Raw genomic sequence first — 24,753 nt, forward strand, 5'->3', positions numbered from 1 at the left:
TAGATCAACTGGACTTTATCAAAATTTAAAACTTTTCTGCATCAAAGGAAATTATCAAAAAAGTGGAAGACAACATACAGAAGAGAAAGTATTAACAAACCTCATATGTGATAAGGGTCTGATACCTAGAATATATAACAAACACAACCACCAAAAGACAATCCAGTTAAAAACTGGGTAAAGGACTTGAAGAGACATTTCTCCCAAGAAGTACAAGTGATCAACAAGCACATGAAAAGATGCTCAACATCATTAATCATTAAGAGACTGCAAATAAAAACCACAATGAGGTATCACTTCATACCCACAAAGATGGCTATAAATTAAAAAAAAGAAAGAAAAAGGAAAAGGAAACCAACAAGTGTTGGTAAATGTGTAGAGAAAACCCTCACACATTGCTGGGAGGAATACCAAATGGCACAGCTTCTGGGGAAAAGTTTGTGATTCCTCAAAAAATTAAACACAGAATCACAACAGGACCCCAGCAGTTCCACTCTTAGGTATATAACCCAAAGAAGTGAAAACTGGTACTCAAATACATATACATATGTTCATAGCAGCACTATTCATAACAGCCAAAAGGTGGAAACAACCCAAATATACATCAATGGATGAATGGATAAACTCTGGCATATACAAATAATGGAATATTATTCAGTAATAAAAAGGAATAAAGTACTGATTCATGCTACAATGGGACAACGCTCAGAAACATTAAGCAACGTGAAAGCAGCCAGACACAGATGGTCGCATATTTTATGATTCTACCATATAAAACATCCAGAATAGGTAGACCCAGAGAGATAAAATGCAGACGAGCGGCAGCCATGGGTTGGGCGGCGGCGGGTGAGGGGTGGGAGCACCTGCTTAATGCATACAGGATTTCTCTTGAGGTTGATGAGACGTTTGGGAACTAGAAAGAACTGGTGGCTGCACAACACTGTGAATGTACCAACTGCCACGGTTCACCTTAAAATGGTTACTTTAATGTTTTGTGATGTTCACCTCAATTTTTCTAAAGTTTGCACAGATATCTCACTTGTTAGTCACATATCTCCACCTCAGCCAGGAATGCTTTCCCCAGCTCCGTGGTCTCCTCTCAACGCCTTCGGAGACCCTGGCGCATAGCATGGATGCAGCTGGAGAAAAAAACTCAGTCAAAAAGACCTATGAAAAGAAATAGTAAGAATGTACATTTACACAAAGATTGAAATTTTATGCCAGGGAAAACACTAGAGAAACACTAGAGAAAAGTATACACTAAAACTTCCTTAATAAAATTCAAAAACAAACGAAGGTGAAGCCTCTGTGAGCGCAGGCAGTGACAACTGTTCAAGTCTGCATTACCAGCAAAACATTAGAAACTGCAGGCAGCAAAGGACTTCCTCCTAACTTCTCAACTTCAAACCACAAGGCAGAACTGCCCATATCTCATATTTGAGACATTGCAGGCAGTCTATTACTTTTTGAAAGGGCTGATCTTTGAGGCAAACAAAACATTACTGGCACTGTTCAGAATGTTAAGAACAATGAAGTCCTTCTTCTCATTTACTTACTATGTAACTTACTGAGCACCAAAGTGTACAAGATGCTACATACTAATACAACGGAGGGGAACAGTGTTTCTTGCCTTTAGAGTGAATATTTTAAGAAGAACAAAATAGAATAATAGTACATTAATTTCCAAGTGGTGAAAATACCTCTGTATTATGCGTAGTATTATATATCTATATCTTTATACTACAGTAGTGATTTGAGGACACATCACTTCACTCACACCTTTCCATAGTGGAGCCAAGCTAACTGGCTGAAAATTTCACCTAAGAAAGCTTTTCTCAAGAAAGCCAACTCAAGTATGCACAATAGAAACAAATTTTTGAAAGGATTCAAACTGTCTTTCCTTAAAAGCACTCTGACTAAATGATTCGTAACCGAAAAACTAATGAATGTACAGTATGAAAAGCAAGGCTGTTACACCCCCTTGGACTGGGGAGGAATGTTACTGACGTTTAACAGGTGTGTGGATCAGGCATCATGCCTTGAGTTTTCCCATCTATTACCATTTAATATCCTGTAATCCCATTATGCCTATTGTAAAGGCTACCATGTACACTGAAGTAGGTACCTCAGGAAGTTAACTGAAGGTATTCATCAGTAATAATTACTCGGTGGTGGTTTCATTCAAGCAAGACTTTTATGAATCCCAACTGTATCCTCTCCAAAAGGGCAGCTCTCAAGATCCCTACGTATACTAATTTAATAATCAGGTAATCTAGGTCTTCATCCAAGTCAATGATAAAAATATTTAACAAAATAGTTCCAAAGTATTTCACCTCACCACTAACAAGCTCTTTGGAAGTTAGTACTTAATTCATTAATTACTAATTTTGGAGAACAGGTGTTCTATTATATAAACCACATCTAGCTCTTCAGCAAAGTTTCATATGAGAAGATCATATGCCTTGTTGAAATCAAGACCTCCCATGGCTAAAGTACCCTACTGGGCCCACGGTAAACATTCTATACCATGCTACCCACAAATGTCAAGGCAGAAGTTAAGTTCACACACCATCTCAATGGGTGAGCTAAGACAAGAAACCAGTTCTTTTCACAAACCCTATTATTTTTTAAATGAATTCATACATTATTTAATGGCATCATCTTTCCCTACTTCCTCAAGCCTTAAAAAAACTAAGAAACTATCTTGACTCTTATCTCATACCTCATCAGCAAATCCAGTCAGCTCCACCTTCAGAATAAACCTGCAATCTGACAATTCTCACCTCCTCCACTAAGACCACCTGCCCACTCCATCATCACAACCCGCCCAGACCAGACTGCAGCAGCCTCCTCCCTGGTCTTCATACTTTCACTCCTGCCACTCCACAGTCCATTCCCCATACAGTGGCCAGAGGGACATTGTTGGGTTTTCTTTTTCTCAGTTTTGAAACAACAGAATTACAGTAAAGTGCAGTACAAAGAAATGTTTGTTTTCCCCAAACCACCTGAGAGTTAGCTGCCAACATGATGTTCCATCATCTTCAAATGCTAAAAACAAGGATGGTCTAGATAACTACAAGAAAATGATCAAGATCAGAAAATTGAGCCTGACAGATTACTATGGCTCAATCCTCACACTCCACCTGCACCACCCCCTACACATGGTGGAGACAACGGGCGACTCCCCATGCAGTCTGCTCCCCCCTTGGCACACTCACCTAACTGACTGAGCTGCAGCATCCCGCACCAGGCCACCAGGTCAAAGAGATCCCCTCTCCACCCTGCTTGGGCTCTGACTCTTCCAGGCCCTCACAACATGGACACTCTGTCCCAGGCCACCCTTCTCATCCCACCTGGGTCCAAATAAGCTGCTCGGGGCCAACAGCTCCCCACACCCCCTCCTCACACTGTGAGTACCCACCTTGTTATGCATCACATAATGGCTTTAGGTCATAATTGTCGAGGAGGAAGGAGAAAAGATTTATCACTTTTAAATGGACTTTGGTTATTTCAATCCTTTGCTCAAAATCTTCCAAGAGCCTTTTAATCTTTCTCAGAATAAAATCCAAACTCAACTCCATGGTCTACTAGGTCCTATAAATCTGTCCCCTACCTCCTTACATCACTTGGTCTCATATATGCGTGCTGGCCTTTATTCTGTTTTCAAGTACACTAAACCCTTTCTTACCTCAGGATCTTTGCACTGTATGTTCTCCTTGAAAGCTCCTCCACTCCCCAAATTTTCAAGGTCTTGGTTCACACCTCATTTCTAGAGGTTTTCTCCCAGTTCCCTCCTCATCCACCATCCCCACACTCCCTACCTATCCCCTTGCCTTTATTTTCAATAAAGCACTTATGACTGGTATGATATATCTATTTATTTATAACCCACAAGAACAGAACAATTTCTGTTTATTGTGTATCCCCATACCTAGAACAATACCTGAACATCTGCATGATGCCTGAATTCTTCAAGAACACATCTTGGTGACACAAAGTAATCAATCATAATGCCATCTTACATCTAAATGTTATATGTGAAGATGCCAGAAATGGCTGTGTAATTTTAAGATATTAATGTTGACACTGCATGGTGCTTTGAAGTATACTATTATTTGCAGTAATACTGAGCAGTATCTATGTTGTTTATTTTCTCTCTTTCACAAACGAGGCACAGAAAAGTGCAATGATCTGCCCAACACTGAAGAGCCAATGATTGACAAGATCACGACTAGAATTTGAGCCCTCCAAGTTTACTATTAATTGCACCAGGCAAGCCCCTCTGCGTGTACACCCTCATAATCCCCAACATCCTTTACTTTCACCTTCCAGAATTACGGGAATATTTCAAAAGAACAGCTAGAGGTGCAGAAATACTATAATTTTCAACCCTACCTACAAATGTGTGTCTTACTAAAAGCATAATACATGCACTGACTACAGGTCTATTACACAACAGCTTCATTTTTATGAAGAGTTGATAATGGGATTTTTAGCACCATATCCTAGGACTCAGGAAACTACAGCCCACCACCTGCTTTTCTTATATGTAAGCTAAAAATGGTTTTTATATTTTTAAATGGTTGCAGGAGGAAAAAAAAAATCAAAAGAATAATATTTCATGACACCTGAAAATTATATGTAATGCAAACTTCAGTGTCCATAAATAAAGTCTGATTCCAACACCACCACACTCATTCATTTATTTACTGTCCATGGCTGCTTTTGCACTACAATCACAGGGTTAAGTAGTTGCAACAGAGATGTGGCCAGAAAAACCAAAAGTACTATCTGGTACTTCACAGAAAAAGTTTGTCAACCACTGCCACAGTCTCCTGATTTTTCATCTCTCCCCAGCATCCTGACCTTCAAGAAATGTTCCTTTTCCCTGCCAAATCCGGGTAAAGTTTTTCCCATCACACCTGATGCTTCTCCCATCACTCTGCATTCATTCTGACATGTATAATTGTCTGTTATATATCTGACTCCCCCACTAGATTACAAAATGCTAGAGGAAGAGGCCCACATCTGCTTGTTCATTACTGTATCCCTGGTGTTCAGCAATGCCCATTTATACTAGGTGCCCAATACTTGCTGAATGAATGGAAGACAGAGGCACTAAATTTGAATGAGCGAATTTAAGGAACTCTCAAACATACAAGTTTCTTCTAGAAGATACCAGAAATACAGATTGCCTGACTTTCCAAAGGAGCCACACAAATGACTCTATCTACCCCTGGCTCATTCCAGTCATAAACCACAACATCATACAAAATGGGCTGGGATCATATAGGGGATTGGGTGTGAGGAGTGGGGAGCTTTAAATTAACCTGCAGTCCAGCAGTAAAAGGTATTAACAGCAACAACAACAAAGGATGACACAGGGCCCCAAGCTCAGATATGAGCTTACATGATACTGATCACAGAACGGGCTGCTTCCCAGTTTCAACCACCCCCTCCAAAGTTTTCTTTACTCCCACACTGCCTGAATCTTTATATATTTCACCATGTCATACCGCCTGTTAGTCATCTAATTTATTCACTCACCTTACAAGAAATCTCTTCTTAAAATACAAATAGATTTGAAAAGCTAAAAAAACAGCAAAACTTCATGCATTAACAAAAAAACCCCCAAAACTAGATTTTTCTGGTTTCAACAGAAAAGACGTTAATCAATGGACTAAAATAGTATCTCTACAGATTTACACTTTAAATCCTTAGTAACCACAAATAACAATAAGAAATGCACAATAAATGTAGTTTAAGGCAAATGGATATTACACAATTACTTTGGATCATACTTCACATGATATTACACAATAAATTTCAGATGTGTCAAAAAGTTAAATATAAAGAATAATCCATAAAAACAAAACCTTTTTTTTTGCACTTAATTTTGTTTTGTTTTGTTTTGTTTGCGGTACGCGGGCCTCTCACTGTTGTGGCCTCTCCCGTTGTGGAGCACAGGCTCCGGACGCGCAGGCCATGGCTCACGGGCCCAGCCGCTCCGCGGCATGTGGGATCTTCCCGGACCGGGGCACGAACCCGTGTCCCCTGCATCGGCAGGCAGACTCTCAACCACTGCGCCACCAGGGAAGCCCCAAAACCTTTTTTTTAAATACATCTTCACTGGAGTATAACTGCTTCACAATACTTTGTTAGTTTCCGTTGCACAACAAAGAGAATCAGCCATATGCATACATATGTTCCCATATACCCTCCCTCTTGAGCCTCCCTCCCATCCTCCCTAGCCCACCCTTCCAGGTCATCACAAAGCACCCAGCCCTGTGCTATGCTGCTGCTTCCCACCAGCCAACTATTTTACATTCAGTAGTATATATATGTCAATGCTACTCTTACTTCGCCCCAGCTTCGCCCTCCCACCCCATGTCCTCAAGTCCATTTTCTATGTGTACTTCTTTATTCCTCCCTGCCACTAAGTACATCATGACAATTTTTTTTTAGATTCCATATATACGCATTAACATACAGTATTTGTTTTTCTCTTTCTGACTTCACTCTGTATGACAGACTCTAGGTCCATCCACCTCACTACAAGTTAACTCAATTTCATTTCTTTTTATGGCTGAGTAATGTTCCATCATATATATGTGACACATCTTCTTTATCCATTCGTCTGTCGATGGACACTTAGGTTGCTTCCATGTCCTGGCTATTGTAAATAGTGCTGCAGTGAACACTGTGCTACATGTCTCTTTCTGAATTATGGTTTTCTCAGGGTATATGCCCAGTAGTGGGATTGCTGAGTCTTATGGTAGTTCTATTTTTAGTTTTTTAAGGAACCTCCATACTGTTTCTCCATAGTTGTTCAATTTACATTCCCACCAACAGTGCAGGAGGGGTTCCCTTTTCACCATACCCTTTCCAGTATTTATTGTTTCTAGATTTTTTGATGATGGCCATTCTGAACAGCATGAGGTGATAACCTCATTGTAGTTTTGATTTGCATTTCTCTAATAATTAGTGATGTTGAGCATCTTTTCATGTGCCTCTTGGCCATCTGTATGTCTTGGTGAAATGTCTAGGTCTTCTGCCCATTTTTTAACTGGATTGTTTGTTTTGATATTGAGCTCCATATATTTTCGTATATTTTGGAGATGAATCCTTTGTCTGTTGTTTTATTTGCAAATATTTTCTCCCATTCTGAGGGTTGTCTTTTTGGCTTGTTTACTGTTTCCTTTGCTGTGCAAAAGCTTTTAAGTTTAATTAAGTCCCATTTGTTTATTTTTGTTTTTATTTCCATTACTCTAGGAGGTGGGTCACAAAAGATCTTGCTGTGGTTTATGTCAAAGAGTGTTCTTCCTATGTTTTCCTCTAAGAGTTTTAAACTATCTGGTCTTACATTTAAGTCTTTAATCCATTTGGAGTTTATTTTTGTGTATGGTGTTGGGTAGTGTTCCAATTTCATTCTTTTACATGTAGCTGTCCAGTTTTCCCAGCACCACTTACTAAAGAGGCTGCCTTTTCTCCATCGTACGTTCTTGCCTCCTTTGTCATAAATTAAGTGCCCATATGTGTGTGGGTTTATCTCTGGGCATTCTATCCTGTACCATTGATCTATCTTTCTGTTTTTGTGCCAGTACCACACTGTCCTGATTACTGTCGCTTTATGGTATAGTCTGAAGTCAGGGAGCTTGATTCCTCCAACTCCGTTTTTCTTTCTCAAGATTGCTTTGGCTATTCGGGGTCTTTTGTGTTTCCATACGAATTGTAAAATTTTTTGTTCTAATTCTGTGAAGAATGCCATTGGTAGTTTGATAGGGATTGTACTGAATCTATAGATTGCTTTGGGTAGTATAGTCATTTTCACAATATTGATTCTTCCAATCCAAGAAAACAAAATCTTGATCCAGAAAGCATACTCTAGCTTTGGAGAGAAAAATTCATTACTACAGAACGAACAGAAGAAAGTTAAATGAGTTCTGACATGTAAAACTTAAGTCTTTAAATTTAGAGTTCAACAACTATTTAAAAGGCACATAACATTCTAAGCACTGATGTAGGCCCTGAATTTTCAGAATGTTTGAATAGAGCACACAAGGCCCCTGATCTCACAGAGCTAAAGTCTAGTAGGGAGATGAGCAAAAAGCACAAAAGGCAATGGAAACTTCCTGTAAGCACTAAAGAGGAAAAGACACACTGCTCCAAGAGAACACAACCGAGGAGGCACTGTAGATGGGATGGTCATGAAAAAATTCTCTGAGGCACAACATCAAAGCCGATGGCTTAAGGAAGAACAAGAAACCAGCCAAATGAAGAGTAGGGAAAACAGCAGCACAAGGCCACAGGCAGCCAAGAGTCCAGGGCCACCGTGAATGAGAAAATGAAACAAGGGCAAGTGATGAAAGATGGTATTTTAAAGTACTAAGAAGCACACGTATTCCTACACAATACATCATTACATGGGAAAAGTACGTTCTTCACAGCCACCTACGTTTATCCACCTAACAAAACTAAATCAAACATGAAGCCAAAAGTTGCCAGGGAGGAGGAAGGGGAAGTACATACATACTATCAACAGAACTGTACATTAGTTTGCTCTTTTTAAAGACAATCTAAATGTAAGCTTTTATGTACAGAATGGATAAACAAGGACCTACTTATAACACAGAGAATTACATTCAACATCCTATGATCAACTGTAAAGGAAAAGAATATTTTAAAAAGGATGTATAGGGCTTCCCTGGTGGCGCAGTGGTTAAGAATCCACCTGCCAATGCAGGGGACACGCGTTCGAGCCCTGGTCTGGGAAGATCCCACGTGCCACAGAGCAACTAAGCCCATGCGCCACAACTACTGAGCCTGTGCTCCAGAGCCTGTGAGCCACAACTACTGCGCCTGCAAGCCACGACTCCTGAAGCCTGGGCGCCTAGAGCCCATGCTCTGCAACAAGAGATGCTACCGCAATAAGAAGCCCACACACAGCAACAAAGACCCAACACAGCCAAAAATAAATAAATAAATAAATAAATAAAAATAAATTTTAAATAAACAAATAAAAAGGATGTATACATATATAATTGAATAACTTTGCTGGACAGCAGAAATTAACAGAACATTGTACATCAACTAAACTGCAATTTTATTTTTGTAAAGATTAAAAAAAAGTCTTCTATTGAATTTTTAAAGACTTCTTAAAGTCTTTTATTGAATTTTTGTTACAATATTGCTGCTTTTTTTTTAATGTTTTTTGGGGGTTTTTTTGGCCATGACGCAGGTAGGATCCCAGCTACCCGACCAGGGATTGAACTCACAACCCCCTGCCCTGCCCCCCCCCCACATTGGAAGGCAAAGTCTTAACCACTGGACCGCCGGGGAACTCCCAAAGTTCAATTAAAAAAGAAAAACCCGATAAAAATAAAGACAATCTAAAAATAAATAATAGAAACTATAGCATTGCTCTTACCTTTAGACTCAATAGACTCTTATTTACCAAAAATTAACTCTTCCTCCTCTCAGAACTAACTGCACAAAAGGTATCTGCCGAAGGGACGTTTATAAAATAAAAAATAAGAAACCACCAAAAGGCCTACAAATATGTAACTATATGAATTGTGATGCATTAAGTTTACATCAGAAAGATGAGTATAGATTAAATAATACCTAAAATGTTTACTTTATCAAGTAATAAATAATGACATTTAGTTTGTATATATGGACAAAATGCAAAATGTATATATATATTGTTAAATTTTTTAACTTGAAGTCACAAATAATTAACATTTTGTAATCACTAGCTGCTCTGCTCAGGATTATTTATGTTCAGTTGTGTCTATTTTAATTCAAAAGATACAGAAAAGAACAAAAAGTATTGTTAACAAAGATTCATTACGGCTTTTCAGAATTAACAACTGCTAATATTACAAAAAATAGCTAAATTAACCCTTTAAAACAAACTCAAGTCCCAATTTCTTCTGCTACTTCCAATCAGCAGTAACTTTCTGATGTAACCCTGCCAGTCCATTTTCATAAAGTTTTATAAGAGACAGAGAAACAGAGAGAGAATATACACATATCCATCAACAATATATAGTACTGAGTTGTTGGAAAACTTCACAAAGGTGCTACACTTTTGTGTCAGGTATCAAACTTTCTGATGCAATGCTGTGTGTATAGCTGATAAAAATACCAACAGATCTACAGCATTTACACAGCATTACAATAATCATGGAAATATAACCCATACTGATAAACAGAGATTTTTCCCAATTTTTTCTATCACACAGTTCTACAGTTTGTTTTCTTAAAAAGTATAAACTTATTTTTATTAAGTTAAATAACATTACTTACTAACTAGATGATTATTAAACTTCTAATAAAGCAAGGCAAATAAAAATAATTCCCACTCTTCCGCCTCCTCGCTTCCAAGATGACCAAGAAAATAAGGAACAATGGTCGTGCCAAAAAGGGCCGCGGCCATGTGCAGCCTATTCGCTGTACCAACTATACCCGTTGCATGCCCAAGGATCAGGCCATTAAGAAGTTCGTCATTCGGAACATCGTAGAGGCCGCAGCCGTCAGGGACATTTCCGAAGCGAGTGTTTTTGACGCCTATGTGCTTCCCAAGCTGTATGTGAAAGTGCATTACTGCGTGAGTTGGGCCATTCACAGCAAGGTAGTCAAGCATCGTTCTCGGGAAGCCCGGAAGGACCGAACACCTCCACCCCGATTTAGACCTGCTGGTGCTGTCCCACGACCTCCACCAAAGCTAAGGAGCTAAGTTCTTAAAGACTAAAGAAATACTGTCCCCTGGAAAGACAATAAAATGGAAATTATACTTTAAAAAATAAATAAATAAATAATTCCCCGAATCACCACTGATTACTAGCTTCTACCAACTAATAAACCAAATAACTGCAGTAATGCTCAGTTTCTAAATACAACTATAAACTAATCATCCAACTATCAAAAATCAATCACAGCTTTAAAATAAACAATGCATATCACATAAAAAGAAAATCTATATTAATTTTTCTAATTAAAAAGCAAATATTGGGGGCTTCCCTGGTGGTGCAGTGGTTGAGAGTCCGCCTGCCGATGCAGGGGACACAGGTTCGTGCCCAGGCCTGGGAAGATCCCACATGCCGCGGAGCGGCTGGGCCTGTGAGCCATGGCCGCTGAGCCTGCACGTCCAGAGCCTGTGCTCCGCAACGGGAGAGGCCACGGCGGTGAGAGGCCCGCGTACTGCAAAAAAAAGAAGAAAAGAAAATTCCACCTGTTAATGCAGGGGGCACGGTTCGATCCCTGGTCCGGGAAGATCCCACATGCCACAGAGCAACTAGCCCATGTGCCACAACTACTGAGCCTGCGCTCTAGAGACCATCAGCCACAACTACTGAGCCCATGTGCCACAACTATTGAAGCCCGCGCACCTAGAGCCTGTGCTTCGCAACAAGATAAGTCACCACAATGAGAAGCCTGCTCACCGCAACCAAGAGTAGCCCCCGCTCACCACAGCTAGAGAAGCCCGCACGCAGCAACTAAGACCCAATGCAGCAATAAATAAATAAATAAATAAGCAAGCAAGCAAGCATATATTAAAGACATAAGCACAAAACGTTTATTTGTGGAAAAAAATCTAATGTACCTTGTTGATGACTTATACTATTTCTCCTGCAATTTTCTTAAAACTACATTCAGATATTGATTTGTTGCCATCTACTGGTTAAAATCATATTTCAATAATGTTATTTCACCTCAAATATTCACTACAGTCAAAAATATCTTAGCAGGGACTTCCCTGGTGGTCCAGTGGTTAAGAATCTGCCTTCCGGGCTTCCCTGGTCACGCAGTGGTTCAGAGTCCGCCTGCCGATGCAGGGGACACGGGTTCGTGCCCCAGTCTGGGAAGATCCTACATGCTGCGGAGCGGCTAGGCCCGTGAGCCACGGCCACTGAGCCTGCGCGTCCAGAGCCTGTGCTCCACAACGGGAGAGGCCACAACAGTGAGAGGCCCGCATATCGCAAAAAAAATAAATAAATAAAAAAGAAAGAATCTGCCTTCCAATGCAGGGGACATAGGTTTGATTGCTGGTAGGGGAACTAAGATCCCACATGCTGCAGGGCAACTAAGCCCATGCACCACAACTACTGAGCCCACGTGCCACAACTAGAGAAGCCCTCGTGCCACAACGAAAGATCCTGCATGCTGCAACGAAAGATCCCACGTGCTGCAACTAAGACCCAATGCAGCCAAATAAATAAATTTAAAAAATTTTTTTAAATCTTAGTAGTGTTCTTTGCAAACTTTTATAAAACTACTGTGATGAATTCAGCTTTGGAGAAGTTTTTAAAGCTGTATCATGAGTTAATTCTATCTTGAGTTCTAACAATATCCTCACATAAAATTTTCATTCATGTGTTAAGACTTTTTTTTTTTTTTTTTTTGCGGTACGCGGGCCTCTCACTGTTGTGGCCTCTCCCGTTGCGGAGCACAGGCTCCGGACGCACAGGCTCAGCAGCCATGGCTCACGGGCCCAGCCGCTCCGCGGCATGTGGGATCCTCCCGGACCGAGGCACGAACCCGCGTCCCCTGCATTGGCAGGTGGACTCTCAATCACTGCGCCACCAGGGAAGCCCTCATGTGTTAAGACTTTTAAAACTAAAATATGATGGTAATTTGTGAGAACTATAAAAATCTTATTTAATTAAAATACTTTCGGAATTCTTTTTCTTTAAAATTCAAATGTTTACCCGCCCCTATTTTCTAGAATATTGGAGCTAAAGAATTTAGGATATTTCCACCTTTTTACCGCTGAGTTGTTAGAATAAGGATCCAAAAAAAAAAAATCCATATACCACATTTGTTTATTTTGCACTTTCAGTTACTTTTACTCTACAGCAGTCCCTCCCCTCTCCTCCTTCCCTTTTTTTCTTTGTTATTATTTTTTTTCTCCTTCACTTTTTTTTTTACACAATTATTGTTGAAAGAAAAAGCCAGTTGTCCCACTGCACTGCTTTTTAAAACCACCCTTTTAGCTACCCAGCTTTAAAAAGCATAACAAACAAATGTAACACATGGACTTATTTTTGGATCCCAATTCTAACAAATCAACTGTAAAATGACTAAGTACCTGTGGAAATGTGTATATAGATTGGGTTTTAGATGACAACAAAGAATTTTATTAATTCTGTTGGATATAATATGGCACTGTGATTATGCACAAGAAGATGTACAAATCTTGTAGACACTGCTATGAACTGAATTGTATCCCCTCTCCCCAGCCCAAAATTCATACACTGAAGTCTTAAACCAACAATGTGATAGTATTTGGAGATGGGGCCTTTGGTAAGTAATTAGGTTTAGATGACATTATGAGGGTAGGGCCCTTATGATGGGATTAGTGCCCTTATAAGAAGATATATCAGAGAATTTAATTTACTCTCTCTCCAAGTGAGAACTCTGCCAGAAAGCTGTCTGCAAACCAGGAGGATGGCCCTCACAAGAACCCGACCTTGCTGGCAACATGATCTCAGACTTCTAGCCTCTGGAACTGTGAGAAAATAAATTTCTGTTGTTCATGCCACCCAGTCTATGGTATTTTCTTATGGCAGCCCATGCTGAAACAGTCATGCATATGGAAGTATGTAGAAGTGAAATAATGTATCCTATATATGCTTTAAAACGTATTCACAAAAAGGGAAAAAAATAGAAGAAATGGAGCAAAACTAATAATTTTTTAATTTAGGTGACAGGTGCTGGGGATTTAATATGCTATTGGCTCAACTTCTAAGTTTCAAATTTCTCATAACTAAAAAAAAAAAACTTTAAAAAAGAAATAAGAAAATGCTTTTCAATGTAATTCCTACAACTGAAACCTGAAAATGCTTTAAGATAAACACAGTACTCATCTGAAATTATTATGAGGCAAAAATAAAAGTTGACTTGAAACTTTATCTTTGAATAAATTTGGGGAAAATTGTTACAGGATTTTTTTAAATAATCTGTCTCACCTAAGAGTCACAAGTTAAAAGCACTGACCTTAACTGTTCATGTTCTAATTATGTAACTTGTCCAAATTATTTACCTGCTTAAATGTCAATTACAAAAGAGAAATCATAATTTTGGTATTCTTTTGTAAACAGAGGTTTTCATTATTGTTGAAATACTTTTAAATTACTGATTTTTTTGTTTAAAAGTTAACTTTAACTCTTATTGATTATAATTTTCAAAATACATATTATTCTCAGATTTCAAGTAGACAACATAGTAATCTGAAAATAATAACCTTTGCTTCTAATTTGTATACGTTTTGTTTAGTTTTTATATCTGACTGCACCAACATTTACAGAATTAACACCAAGCAACAATGAGGGAGAACTGTCAACCAATCTAGTTCCTGATTTTAATGGAAATGGTAATATACATAACATTTACCATGATCAAGAGTATCATTAAGACTGATTTTTTTTTTTTTTTTTTTTTTTTGCGGTACGCGGGCCTCTCACTGTTGTGGCCTCTCCCGTTGCGGAGCACAGGCTCCGGACGCGCAGGCTCAGCGGCCATGGCTCACGGGCCCAGCCACTTCGCGGCATGTGGGATCTTCTCGGACCGGGGCACGAACCCGCATCCCCTGCATCGACAGATGGACTCTCAACCACTGCGCCACCAGGGAAGCCCTGATTTTTTTTTTTTTTTTAATGATTTTAAGGAAAGGTCTTTCTATTCCTATTTCCTATTTTACAAAGGGTTTTCAACAAAGACAGACATTCAAACTTGCTCCTTTGATCCATTTTTGCATTAATTAGTCATGGAAATCCTGTTCTCACACAAAGACCAATAAGTATAATTTTATCTTTTATGATAACTCTGGGTCATCATTATAAATAATATTTAATGTTCTGTGCTCAAAAAACATTCCCTCAGGAATTTTAAATACAGGTATACAGGGCCATTTTTTCTTTTAGTAAAGATCCCAGGCTAGGTTTGGCGTTGTTAGATGTCTGTTTCAATCACCTCCTTCATTCCACAAGCATTTACTGGTCATGTACTGTGATCTAGGTACTATGCATCAAGAATAGGAGAATATGATGAGATTAATAGACAGTTCTCATCTTCAAGAAGCTCACACCATCACATTGTGCTAAATACTGTAACAAAATGCTGAAGGAAGAAATATCATCAAACTGAGATTTCCAGAAAAATTCAGTAATAACTGAGTCTTGAATGCTGAGTGAAACTGTTCATTCAAAGCAGGGCCCAAATAAAACATACACAAATTAGAAAGAAGCAAAGCTGATTATGTTCAGATGGTGTATTTTCAAGGACTTCTGTGGCCCCTGAGAATACTACTAAAATACTGTTTGCTTTCTTCCACTGATGGTGCAATAATAATGGTGGGTAAAAGTGCTGGTGCCTTAGCAGGAATCAAAGCAATGATCCCTACCTGTACCAGTCAGTGTATACTTCACCACTATCTTAAAAAAAAAGGGGGGGGGAGCTTTTCACTTAAGAAGGTCCTTAATGAGGAAGTAAAATTTATTTTTACTAATCTCCATGCTTATACTTTAAAAATTCTGTGTAACAAAATGCACATAAAAACTACTGCTGCCCACCAAAATATGATACCTCTCTCAAGAAAAAGCACTCGGACAACTGAGTTGTGAGCTGAACGAGCCACTTTTTTCATGAAACATCATTTTTACTTGAAAGAACATATATACAAATTATGCTTACTCAGACTTGGGTATATGGCAGACATTTTCTTAAAAATGAGTGAAGAGAACCTATCAATTAAAGAAAAACAGATGAAAGTATTTGTTGCTGATGATAAAATTTAAGGTTGCAAGAGAATACTAGAAATCTATAAAATTTATACCTGCCACCCTAAGTGTGACCGGTCTCAATAATTAAACACTTTCTGATAAGATGTTAACAAGTGTTAATTTTGATTACTGTATGTGTCAACATTTGGAAGATCTGCATAACTCGGTAAGCTAATATTTTCCAAATGATATTACATAATCATGTATGGAGGGAAAAGTCATTTAAATTGCAAGAAAATCAACAGATTTTAAAGCAACAGTTATGTTAAAGTCCATCAATATGGGTTCAGATTCCACAATACAACCTTTCTTCTACCAACCTTTCTTCTAACATTTGCCAAGTTTTAGTAGAGTAATAAAAAATATCCACAATTATGTGAAAAGGCTATAAAAACACTGTTCTCCTAACAGTAAACCTATCCAAGGCCAGATTTCCTTCATATATACTTCAACGCAGCGGTCCCCAACCTTTTTGGCACCAAAGACGGTGCCTTCATGGAAGACAATTTTTCCACGGACGGGGTGGGGGGAGGGGGATGGTTCGGTCGGTAATGTGAGCAATGGTTCAGGAGGTAATGCAAGCAATGGGGAGCGCGATGGGGAACGGCAGATGCAGCTTTGTTCACTCCCCCGCCGCTCACCTCCTGCTGTGCCGCCAGGTTCCTAAAAGGCCGAGGACCGGTAGTAGTCCTCAGCCCGGGGGTTGGGGACCCCTGCTTCAATGCAAACAGTACATCACAATAGACAGAACAAAGAAATAAATATGTGAATCCAACTGTCTTCTGTTAAGTCAGACATTTAAAGAATCTTACAAAAAATGTAAAGCAATGCCATTTTCTCAGTAAATGTTTGTTTTGGAAAAGTTATTTTTCATTTAAAAAATATGTTATTTATGTGACCATAATGTGATCATTTTAAATAACAATAAATTTACTTACAAATAATTTTTAACTTAAGTTAAATTTCTAATAAATATTGATAAATCTAATATAGTAAATATTGATAAGATATAACCCACATAAACAAAAGCTATTTGGTAGTCCTCCATGATTTTTAAGTGCATAAAGCGGTCCTGAGAGAAAAATGTTTGAGAACTGCTGATACATAAGTTGAAGAAAAGAGTAATAAGAACATTTCAAATACAAGCTACAACATATAGAGAGCAGTTTTATCTTTCACTATAAATGGCATATGTACCTCCAGCCATCCCAGCCTACTCTACATTTTCCCACAATCTAATGTATAGCTACTAATCTATTATAAACTATGAAGAAAACAACCATGACAGTGTTTTTCCAGTGGCTTTCCTGTGATTAAAGGATATGAATTTTTATCAACAATTTTTAACAGCACAGGGGGTTTCTACTGAGATCACCTGCTAAACTTCTTTGAAATTCCAGATACTGTGATCCGCAAACAAGCAAAGCACAACCACTGCCCTCCTTTAAAAGGGCATAACAGGTATTTTCAGAACTCATGTTATATTTTCAATACTAATTTCCCAACCATAAAACAAATCAAACAAACAAAACACCTTGATGTTAGTTAAAACTTTCTGGGAGGTGTTATAAAATATTGAATAAACATTCACACTGTGAACAGTACAAAGATAGTTATGTCTAAAAGAACAAAGTTAAAACTGTACTATATAATCTTAATAGACTAAATACTAACACTTTAAATACCAGTTTCCTACCAATGATGGAACTCCTTCCTAAAATGGAAGCTTCAAGTCTATCTTTTAAAACAAGATCCTTTAAGCACAGTAATTTATTTCTAATCTAAGTAAAGTTAAATAGTAAACGAAGCCTAACAAATGCCTTCTGCTTTAATTTCCCAAGAAATGTTAAACTGCCATTGAAAGGGATGCCCTGGAAGCTGGCACTGGCCATCTTTCTATTTTAATTAACAAGCTTACCAACTTCTACCTAACCTCATCCACTTTCCAAGACTGCAATTCCTCAAACTATATCTTGGCCTAAAACTCATCAGGCAATCACAAGATTAGCCATGTCCTAATCAATCTCCTTCTAAATATCCAGAAAGGCCATCTGCATCCAAGACAAGAGACAGGAAAGACAACAAATGTCAGTTTTCATCATTCCCTCCATAGGATGAACCATGGACTTCTACAACCTCTGCCTGGTATTCAGTCTGAGACAGAGATGTTCATCCCTGCAATTAAACATACTAAAACTATTCCAACCTATGAAGGAATAAGTCTTTTAAAAATGGGAAATGAGAGGCTTTCTTGAATGTAAAACATTTCCTGCTCTCTGGCTTACTAGTGTTAAAATTACTTCACTGTGTCAGTCATAGAAGTCTATAGCACCAAACACAGACCTAAGAAAATTTATTCAAAAGGGTTGGACAGGGCTTCCCTGGTGACGCAGTGGTTGAGAGTCCGCCTGCTGATGCAGGGGACATGGGTTCGTGCCCCGGTCCAGGAAGATCCCACATGCCGCAGAGGGGCTGGGCCCGTGAGCCATGGCCACTGAGCTTGCACGTGCGGAGCATGTCCTCCACAACGGGAGAGGCCACAACAGCGAGAGGTCTGCATATCGCAAAAAAAAAGGTTGGACATTCTCAGATGACATTTTTTTTTTCCGATGACATTTTTTTGTAGATCAGATTTATTCTCACAAAACAGCCCTCCACTGGTAGGAAAATCAAAGAAATGAAGACAAAGAAATATGATGTTAAAATCAGATAAGATAATATGTATGAAAAGTACATACTTATATATCAGTTTTCAAAGCAATTCTGGGCCCTTTGCAGATTTTATCTATGCTATTTGAGAGAAGGGGTAAACATCAATTTGTTATAACCAACTCCATTCAGAAAAAAGGGGAAGGAGAGTTGTTAGAAAGTTACAGGGAACCTCACAGGGTCTCCAGTCACTGGGCACAGGATGCAAATTCCAGGGAGGAAACTCCAGGTCTAGACTGCGTCCAGTGCCTATCTCTTGGCTAAGGCAAGATCCCCCCAGCTGCACTTCCACTAACACTCTCAATACTGTACGATTTTGCAAAATGAAATTAGGGTGCTCTTTTCATAGATGATGAAATGAATGATGAACAGCAAAGAAACAACACATGCCCATCAGGCAAGGTGAAGCTAACGGCATTTTGAAACACACTTGATTTTTATAACTGATATTCTGGAGAGCCACAACCTTTGACATAATATAATAAAACCACACCAGGAAGATGTGACACAAGAGAAAGTAGACATCAGTTTAATTTCTTAATGATTCTCCATTTCTTCATTTCTTTCTGACTGCCATGCAGACATGTAATTAGATATACCTTCTCAAACTAGTATAAAACACCCACACCAAATTATTTCTTTATCAAATTTTCCCTGGGGACTTCCCTGGTAGTCCAATGGTTAAGAATCCATCTTGCAATGCAGAGGACGCCAGTTGGATCCCTGGTTGGGGAACTAAGATCCCATACACAGGGCAAATGAGCCCGCGCGGCACAGCCAGAGAGCCCACGCACCACAACTACTGAGCCCGCCCACTCTGGAGCCCACACACCCGCTGCAACTAATGAGCCTGCACGCTCTGGAGCCCGTGCACCACAACTAGAGAGAAGCCTCGTTCCTTAACAGAAGATCCCGCATGCCGCAACTAAGATCCAAAGGAGCAAATAAATAAATAAATAAATAAATATTTTTCTTAAAAATGTTCCCTAGGACTTCCCTGGTGGTGCAATGGATAAGACTCTATGCTCCCAACGCAGGGGGCCCGGGTTCAATGCCTGGTCAGGGAACCAGATCCCACATGAATGCCGCAACTAAGACCCAGTGAAACCAAATAAATAAAATCAGTAAATAAATTTTGGGGCTTCCCTGGTGGCGCAGTGGTTGAGAGTCCGCCTGCCGATGCAGGGGACATGGGTTCGTGCCCAGGTACGGGAGGATTCCACAGGCCGGGGAGTGGCTAGGCCCGTGGCCGCTGAGCCTGCGCATCCGGAGCCTGTGCTCCACAGCAGGAGAGGCCACAACAGTGAGAGGCCCGCGTACCGCAAAAAAAAAAAAGGTCCCTGGACTCTAAGACATAATTAAATAATTTCTTTCCAGAGACTGTCTATTCTGAGCTTATTTAGAGTAAACAAAATACCTTAAGTTGCCAAAACAACTTGAAGAATGTGTGATATAGTATCACTCAATCACCGCCTGCCATAGATAAGTCCTCTAAACTTTCCATACATATCAAGTTAACCCTCACAGTAATCTCATGAAGTTAGAACAACCAATGGTTCTCAATCAGGGGTGATTTTTATATCCTGTCCGTCTCACCCGTACCCAGGGACATCTGGCAATGTCTGAAGACATTTTTCATTTGTCAGTCTGAGCAGCTGTGACTGGAATCTACACTGTCAAGGTTAAGAAACCCCATCTATAAGCATTCTCCATTTTACTGATGAAAACAAGTTCAGAGAGACTGAATGACTTTTGCTTAATTCATGTCACACAAGAAGTGGCAGGGACTTCCCTGGTGGTCCAACAGTTAAGACTTCGCGCTCCCAATGCAGGGGGCCCTGGTTCGATCCCTGATCGGGGAACTAAGATCCCACATACTGCAACTAAACAGGCGCACCTCAGCTACTGAGCCCACACGCTGTAGAGCCCGCGCACCGCAACTAGAGAGCCCGCGCACCGCACTAGAGAAGCCCGTATGCCACAACAAAGACGGAGCACAGCTAAAATAAACAAATAAATAAAATGAAATAAATTAAAAAAAATAAAGTTAGTTAAAAAAAAAAGTGGCAGGGACTTCCCTGGTAGTCCAGTGGTGAAGAATCTGCCTTACGATGCAGGGAACGCAGATTCGATCCCTGGTCAGGGAACTAAGATCCAACATGCCGTGGGGCAACTAAGCCTGCGTGCCACAACTACTGAGCTCATGCACTTCAACTAGAGATCCTGGGTGCCGCACACTACAGAGCCCACGGGCCCTGGAACCTGTGCGCCATAACTAGAGAAGAGAAAACCTACACGCCACAACTAGAGAGAAGCCTGTGAGCCACAACAAACAGCCCTCACACCTCAACGAAGATTCCATGTGCCGCAACTAAGACCCAATGCAGCCAAAAATAAATAAAATAAATAATAAATAAATCTTTTAAAAAAACGTGGCAAAGCTGCATTTTAAATCCAAGTCTAATTCCAGAATCCATAATCATAAACATGATTTACGTAAGTACTAACTATAATAAAGTAAAATTCTGAAATTTAAAAATATATACCACTAGTGATAGCATCAAAAATATTAAATTCTTAGGGATAAATCTGACAAAAGATGTGCAAGACCAACACACTGAAAACTATAAAATGTTGCTGAAAGAAATTAAAGACAACCTAAATGAACACAGAATTATCAGGCTCATGGAGCAAACACTCAATATCATTAAAATGTCATTTGTCACAAATTTATTTATAGATTCAATGCAATCCCAATCAAAATAGGCATTTTTTGGTAGAAACTGACAAGGTGATCCTACAATTCATATAAAAATACAAAGGACTGGGCTTCCCTGGTGGCGCAGTGGTTGAGAGTCCGCCTGCCGATGCAGGGCACACGGGTTCATGCTCCGGGCCGGGAAGATCCCACATGCCGCGGAGCGGCTGGGCCCGTGAGCCATGGCCAAAGGACTTAGAATAACCAAAAGAACTTAGAAAAACAACAAATTTTGAGGACTTACACCACCTGACTTCAAGTCATTATTAAATCTACAGTAATCAAGACAGTGTGACAAGACAGACAAATCAATAGAGTCCAAAAATAGAAACAGTCCACATATATGGTCAACTAATTTTCGACAAAGGTGCAAAAGCAATTCAGTGGAGAAAGAATAATCTTTTCTACAAAAAGTGCTGGAAAAGCTGGATAGTCATTTGTTTAAAAAAAAAAAAGAACTTTGATCCACAAAATTTATGTATTTGATGCACAAAAATTAGCTCAAAATGGAAAAAGTAAAAACTATAAAACATCTAGAAAAAAACATAAGGCGATCTTTGTGAAACAGCATGTATATAAAAAGGAAATTTTGGGGCTCCCCTGGTGGCGCAGTGGTTGAGAGTCCGCCTGCTGATGCAGGGGACACGGGTTCGTGCCCTGGTCCGGGAAGATCCCACATGCCGCGGAGCGGCTGGGCCCATGAGCCATGGCCGCTGAGCCTGCGTGTCCAGAGCCTGTGCTCCGCAATGGGAGAGGCCACAACAGTGAGAGCCCCGCGTACCACAAAAAAAAAAAAAAAAAAAAGGAAATTTTGGTAAACTGGACTTGATCAAAATTAAGAACTTCTGTTCTTCAAAACATGTCAGAAAATGAGGACTTCCCTGGTGGTACCGTGGTTAAGAATCTGCCTGCCAATGCAGGGGACACAGGTTCAAATCCCTAGTCCAGGAAGATCTCACATGCCGCAGAGCAACTAACCCCATGCACCACAACTACTGAGCCTGCGCTCTAGAGCCCACAAGCCACAACTCCTGAAGCCCGCGCACCTAGAGCCCGTGCTCCGCAACAAGAGAAGCCACCACAAGGAGAAGCCTGCACACCGCAATGAAAAGTAGCCCCCACTCGGCGCAACTAGAGAAAGCCCGTGCGCAGCAACGAAGACCCAACGCAGCCAAAAATAAATTAAAAAAAAAAAATTACATAAAAAAAAATGTCAGGGCTTCCCTGGTGGCGCAGTGGTTGAGAGTCCGCCTGCCAATGCAGGGGACACGGGTTCGTGCCCCGGTCCGGGAGGATCCCACATGCTGCGGAGCGGCTGGGCCCGTGAGCCATGGCCGCTGAGCCTGTGCTTCCGGAGCCTGTGCTCTGCAACGGGAGGCCACAACAGTGAGAGGCCCGCGTACCGCAACAAAAAGAAGGCAGAAAATGAAAAGACAAGCCACAGAATGGGAGAAAATATTTGTAAACCACATAACTGATTAAGGACTTGTACCCAGAACATATAAAAGAAGTCTCAAAGCTCAATAATAAGCAAACAACCCAATATATTTTTTTAATTGTTAGAAGATTTAACCAGACACTTCACCAAACAGGGAATTCTCTGGCGGTCCAGTGATTAGGACTCTGCGCTTTCACTGATGAGGGCCCAGGTTCAATCCCTGGTGGGGGAACTAAGATCCTGCAAACTGCACATCGCATCCCCCCCCACTCCCAAAAGACAGACACTTCACCAAAGACAATCTAGGGATGAAAAATAAGAACATGAAAAGATGTTCAACAGCATTAGTCACCAGAAAATGAAAATTAACACCATGAGATGTCACCACATACCTGTTAGAATGCCAAAATATTAAAAGAGACTGGCCATGCCAAGTATTCACAGGTATATGGAGGAACTGGATGTCTTAAATAAGCTGGTGGGAAAAAACGGTAAAGGCTCTTGGGGAAATACTTGGCACTTTCTTAAAAACCTAAAGATACACCTATTATATGATCCAGTCATCACACATTTACCCAAGAGAAATGAAAGCATATGCCCACAGAAAGACCTATACACAAATGTTCACCACAGGTTCTTTATAAAAGCAAAAACTGAAAATAAATATCCATCAACAAATAACAAATATAAACAAACTGTGGTATATCCATACAATGGGATCCTACTCAGCAATAAAAAGGAATGAAATACGGATACACTCAACAAGATGGACAAATCTCAAAATAGGTATGCTGACTGAAAGAAACAAGACACAGCAGGATACATGCTGTATGGCTCCATTTATATAAATTTAGAAAATGCAAACTAATCTACATGATAGAAGATCAACAGGGACAGAAGGGAAGGATTACAACTTGGCAGAAAGAAACTTCTGCGGGGTATGGATATGTTTATAATTAAGACTGTAATGATGGTTTCACAGGTGTATACATACATCAAAAACCTAACAAATGGGGACTTTCCTGGTGGTCCAGCGGGTTAGGCTCTGAACTCCCAAAGCAGGGGGCCCGGGTTCAATCCCTGGTCGGGGAAGCAGATCCCACATGCATGCTGCAACTCAGAGTCGGCATGCCGCGACTAGGAAGTCCCCATACTGCAACTAAAAAGATCCTGCATGCCACAATGAAGATTCCATGTGCTGCAACTAAGACCTGGCACAGTCAAAATAAAATAAATAACTTAAAAAAAAATGTTTTAAAACCTATCAAATGTGTGCAGTTTATTGTATGTCCATTATACCTCAATAAAGTTGGCAAAAATCCTAAACAGAAAAAGAATGCAAATGGAAATACATACAGAAATCAAAATAGTACTGGGAGTAAGGGTTCATTTTCAATATCTTCATTTTTGAAATATGCCAACTAAAGAAAACATGTATCATTTTTTATCTCATGTCATTCCAAAAGGGTCTGCAGTAGTATATAATAAAAGTAGAATAATAAAACCATTAAGCAAGACAGTAAAACTGTAATCAGTAAGATTTTAAGAGGTAACTGCAAAAGGAAAGCGAAGTCTTCTGTGAAACTTACTCCTTTCCTGAAGTAAAGCTAATCTTAATTTCGTTCATCAAAACATCAGGTAATATCACTCTGTATTCTCCAAAATCTAAGACAACTTATTTTATATTCTCTCATTTTTCATCCTCTTTATCCCATGTATCAGATTTGTTTCCAATTTCAAATTCTCTTTCAAATTCTTTCTTTTTCTGCTGCTGTTGCCTAAGTCTGAAGTCTCACCAATTCAAATCATTTCTGGAATGAGAATGAATGCATATTAATTGCTATAACAGCCCCCTAGCTTACCTCACTGCCTCGAATTCCTCCTCATTCCAATGCATTCTGAATAATTCTTTTGGAAACTGCTTTCCCAGGGTCACTTTCCTGATGAAGAATCTCAAAGTATTAGCTACCTTACTAACAAAAGTCGAAGCTCAAACAAGACCTCAAGACCTTCCACAACCTGCTCTCACCCCAGCCATGCTTGTATCCCACCTGTCATCACCT

The 24,753-nt window shown here is 39.8% G+C and overlaps 2 protein-coding genes across 4 annotated transcripts in view; one reads left to right on the forward strand and one right to left on the reverse strand.

Annotated features, from left to right (window-relative positions):
• Positions 1 to 24,753, reverse strand: part of SRPK2 (SRSF protein kinase 2) — a gene marked incomplete at its 3' end in the record, with an annotated part of 226,414 nt that overhangs the window by 173,418 nt on the left and 28,243 nt on the right. The window lies entirely within an intron of this gene.
• Positions 10,381 to 10,776, forward strand: LOC309827255 (small ribosomal subunit protein eS26-like). Its single transcript, XM_082661800.1, has one exon. The coding sequence runs from the start codon at positions 10,391 to 10,393 to the stop codon at positions 10,739 to 10,741; it is 351 nt and encodes a 116-aa protein (XP_082517926.1). The 5' UTR covers positions 10,381 to 10,390; the 3' UTR covers positions 10,742 to 10,776.

Source organism: Grampus griseus, assembly GCF_964374135.1.
Source record: "Grampus griseus genome assembly, chromosome: 9".
Classification (NCBI taxonomy): Eukaryota; Metazoa; Chordata; class Mammalia; order Artiodactyla; family Delphinidae; genus Grampus; species Grampus griseus.